The 3,355-nt window shown below is 42.7% G+C and overlaps 1 protein-coding gene across 1 annotated transcript; it reads left to right on the top strand.

Annotated features, from left to right (window-relative positions):
* Positions 1-979: 979 nt before the first annotated feature.
* On the top strand, positions 980-2,950 carry PTCHD4 (patched domain containing 4). Its single transcript, XM_014539783.1, has one exon. It carries the CDS (start codon positions 1,079-1,081, stop codon positions 2,609-2,611), a length of 1,533 nt encoding a protein of 510 aa, XP_014395269.1. The 5' UTR covers positions 980-1,078; the 3' UTR covers positions 2,612-2,950.
* Positions 2,951-3,355: the final 405 nt, after the last annotated feature.

Raw genomic sequence — 3,355 nt, 5'->3', positions numbered from 1 at the left:
GTGGCTGATCATTGACAGAGCTAACTCAGGCAAGTGGAAAAAAGAGAGGGAGAAACTGCAGGTATAGTATGATACCTTATGATTTCTGATTTTGTAAGAAAGAAGCAAGTGGTGGTATCTTAAGAGCTGTCAAGTTCCTGAAATAAAACATCTCAGTACCTATTAGCTTCAGACACAAAGTAGGTGTTCAAGTAGTATTTTTGAATAAACTTTCTTTGTCTATTTACCCTTATCAAAATGTGCACAGAAGCTGGCTACAAAAAGAAGCATTTTCTATGTACTTTAATGAGGCAGTCAAACATTTAGTCAGTTTACATCTCTGTGAATAAAGGCTCTCTGAGGAGCCCAGAGGAAATGCTGGCTGTAATCTCTTGCTCTGACGGTCTTGCCTTATCTTTTATATGACCTGGCAGATTTTTTTTCGCACATCCAGTGTAAATCAAATCTATAGGAATCAGTTTCTAAGCCATTTGGCCACCAAGCAGATTATTAACATTGTAAAATCAATTTAAAGCCATTTTTAAGTGTTTAAAATCATCTAATTTCCTAAATCAGAATGTAAATCAGCCTGAAATGGAGGTTAGGGACTATCAGTCAATACATCAGTTGATCAAGCACTGAGTTGGTGTTGAAGGGCATTGAAGATGCAGGAATAACAGCCCCTCCTCTTGACAATTTATAATCCATTTAAGGAGACAATGTGTGTGCGCGCAGATAATGCCACATTAGATTACAACTTGTCAAATTAATAGAATGGACAATAAATACTTCATTTTTTCCAACAAATAAATCTGGACTTTCCTAAAGTGGGAACATGGAGCAAATATGTCCTGCTATGTAACTCAAATTCTGAGATCCTGATAGGAGGATTAGAGTATAAAGTACTGTTTACCTTAGATAACCTATCAGGAATTCACTTGAATTCACATAGGAGAAAATAAAAAACAATTCTTCTTCTTCTTCTTTTCTTAAATTAGGTCATGGAACTAAAGGAGTATTTGAGCTTCTGTCTGGATGGCGGAGAACCAGAGAAAATCTGCCCTTCAAAGACAGGGTAGCAGATGCCTATTCTGATGTGATGGTCACCTATACCATGACCAGCTCCCTGTACCTCATTACCTTTGGCATGGGTGCCAGCCCATTCACAAACATAGAGGCTGTCAAGGTCTTCTGTCAGAACATGTGCGTCTCCATTCTGTTAAACTACTTCTACATTTTTTCTTTCTTTGGTTCCTGTCTGGTCTTCGCTGGCCAACTAGAGCAAAACCGCTACCACAGCATCTTTTGCTGTAAAATCCCTTCTGCAGAATACCTGGACCGCAAACCCGTGTGGTTCCAGACAGTGATGAGTGACGGGCATCAGCAGACATCCCACCATGAGACAAACCCCTACCAGCACCACTTCATTCAGCACTTCCTCCGTGAGCATTACAATGAATGGATTACTAATATCTATGTGAAGCCCTTTGTTGTCATCCTCTATCTCATCTACTCCTCCTTCTCCTTCATGGGGTGCCTGCAGATCAGTGACAGAGCCAACATCATCAATCTGCTAGCCAGTGATTCCCCGAGTGTTTCCTATGCCACGGTCCAGCAGAAATACTTCAGCAACTACAGCCCCGTGATAGGCTTCTACGTCTATGAGCCCCTCCAGTATTGGAACAGCACCGTCCAGGAGGACCTGCGGAGGCTCTGCAGTGGGTTCACTGCAATGTCCTGGGTGGAGCAGTACTACCAGTTCCTGAAAGTCAGCAACATCAGTGCCAATAACAAGAGCGACTTTATCAGTGTCCTGCAGAGTTCATTTCTGAAAAAGCCAGAATTCCAGCACTTTCGCAATGACATCATCTTCTCCAAGGCAGGGGATGAGAGCAACATCATTGCTTCTCGCTTGTACCTGGTGGCCAGGACTAGCAGAGACAAGCAGAAGGAAGTCATAGAAGTGTTGGAAAAGCTGAGGCCCCTGTCCCTGTCAAAGAGCATCCGATTCATCGTGTTCAACCCCTCCTTTGTGTTCATGGACCATTACGGCTTGTCGGTCACAGTGCCTGTTCTGATCGCAGGCTTTGGTGTTCTCCTGGTGTTAATCCTGACTTTTTTCCTAGTGATCCACCCTCTGGGAAACTTCTGGCTAATTCTTAGCGTCACCTCAATTGAGCTGGGGGTCCTGGGCTTAATGACATTATGGAACGTCGACATGGATTGCATTTCTATCTTGTGCCTTATCTACACTTTAAATTTCGCCATTGACCACTGTGCACCACTGCTTTACACATTTGTATTAGCAACCGAGCACACCCGAACACAATGTATAAAAATCTCCCTGCAAGAGCATGGGACAGCCATTTTGCAAAATATTACTTCTTTTCTTATCGGGTTGGTCCCCCTCCTATTTGTGCCTTCGAACCTGACCTTCACACTGTTCAAATGCTTGCTGCTCACCGGGGGTTGCACACTTCTGCACTGTTTTGTTATCTTACCCGTGTTCCTAACCTTTTTCCCCCCTTCCAAAAAGCACCATAAGAAAAAGAAACGTGCCAAGCGAAAGGAGAGAGAGGAAATCGAATGCATAGAAATTCAAGAGAACCCCGATCACGTCACCACAGTCTGAAGGTGTAACTAATGGATTATTTTTCTTTTCCAGTATGGCACAACGATGCAGGGCGAGTCAAGCTCAGACCTCAGCTGCTTGGGCTGGCCAGGGGTAACAAGGCAAGTCAGATCAAGAGTGAATTCCTCATGACACATCAAGGTGTCCACTTCTTGGGGGAAAGAGGGAATCAAAGAAGGGGAAACCTTCTTTTCCACCTTGTTCTCCACTAAAGATAAGTTTCTGGATGTGATCTTAGAGCTCTTCCAAGGAATGGATGGGTCAAAGAAGTGTTAGAAGTCCAAAAGAACCAACTGCTTTCAAAAAGAAAATGCTTAGGAGAGATGGAGAAGAGAGGGAAGGGGGCCTCCAAATAGGGAAATAGACATAGAAAATGTGAAAACTGTCGTGGCATTTTTCATATTTGTTTTTTGAACAGGTTGGTCAAAGGAAACCTATGCATTTGGGAAGTACATATTTAATCCCGTCTAAACCAAAGGACTTCCCAATCCATTTTCTGTGTACATATACTTTCATTCATATATATATATACACACACATATATATATGCACTTAGATGTGTCTTTACTGTACATTGGCATTTGTGTGGAGGGAGATGTCCATTTGCAGATAGGATGGTCTTTCTCTAGAAAGTCAAATCAGCCTTAGCCAAGTAAGGAGCCTTCATGGCCATTCAAAATCAACTCGTGTTTCAGCAGCAAGAGTATCATTCAACTGTGTTAAGCAAAATGATCAGAGATGTGA

Source organism: Myotis brandtii, unplaced genomic scaffold, assembly GCF_000412655.1.
Source record: "Myotis brandtii unplaced genomic scaffold, ASM41265v1 scaffold2297, whole genome shotgun sequence".
NCBI classification, from domain to species: domain Eukaryota; kingdom Metazoa; phylum Chordata; class Mammalia; order Chiroptera; family Vespertilionidae; genus Myotis; species Myotis brandtii.
The sequence above is the reverse complement of the archived record's forward strand: the minus strand, read 5'-3'. Positions and strand labels throughout refer to the sequence as shown.

Excerpts from the sequence above, each read along its gene's own strand:
- PTCHD4 (XM_014539783.1), top strand. The coding sequence starts at position 1,079 with ATGGTCACCTATACCATGACCAGCTCCCTGTACCTCATTACCTTTGGC.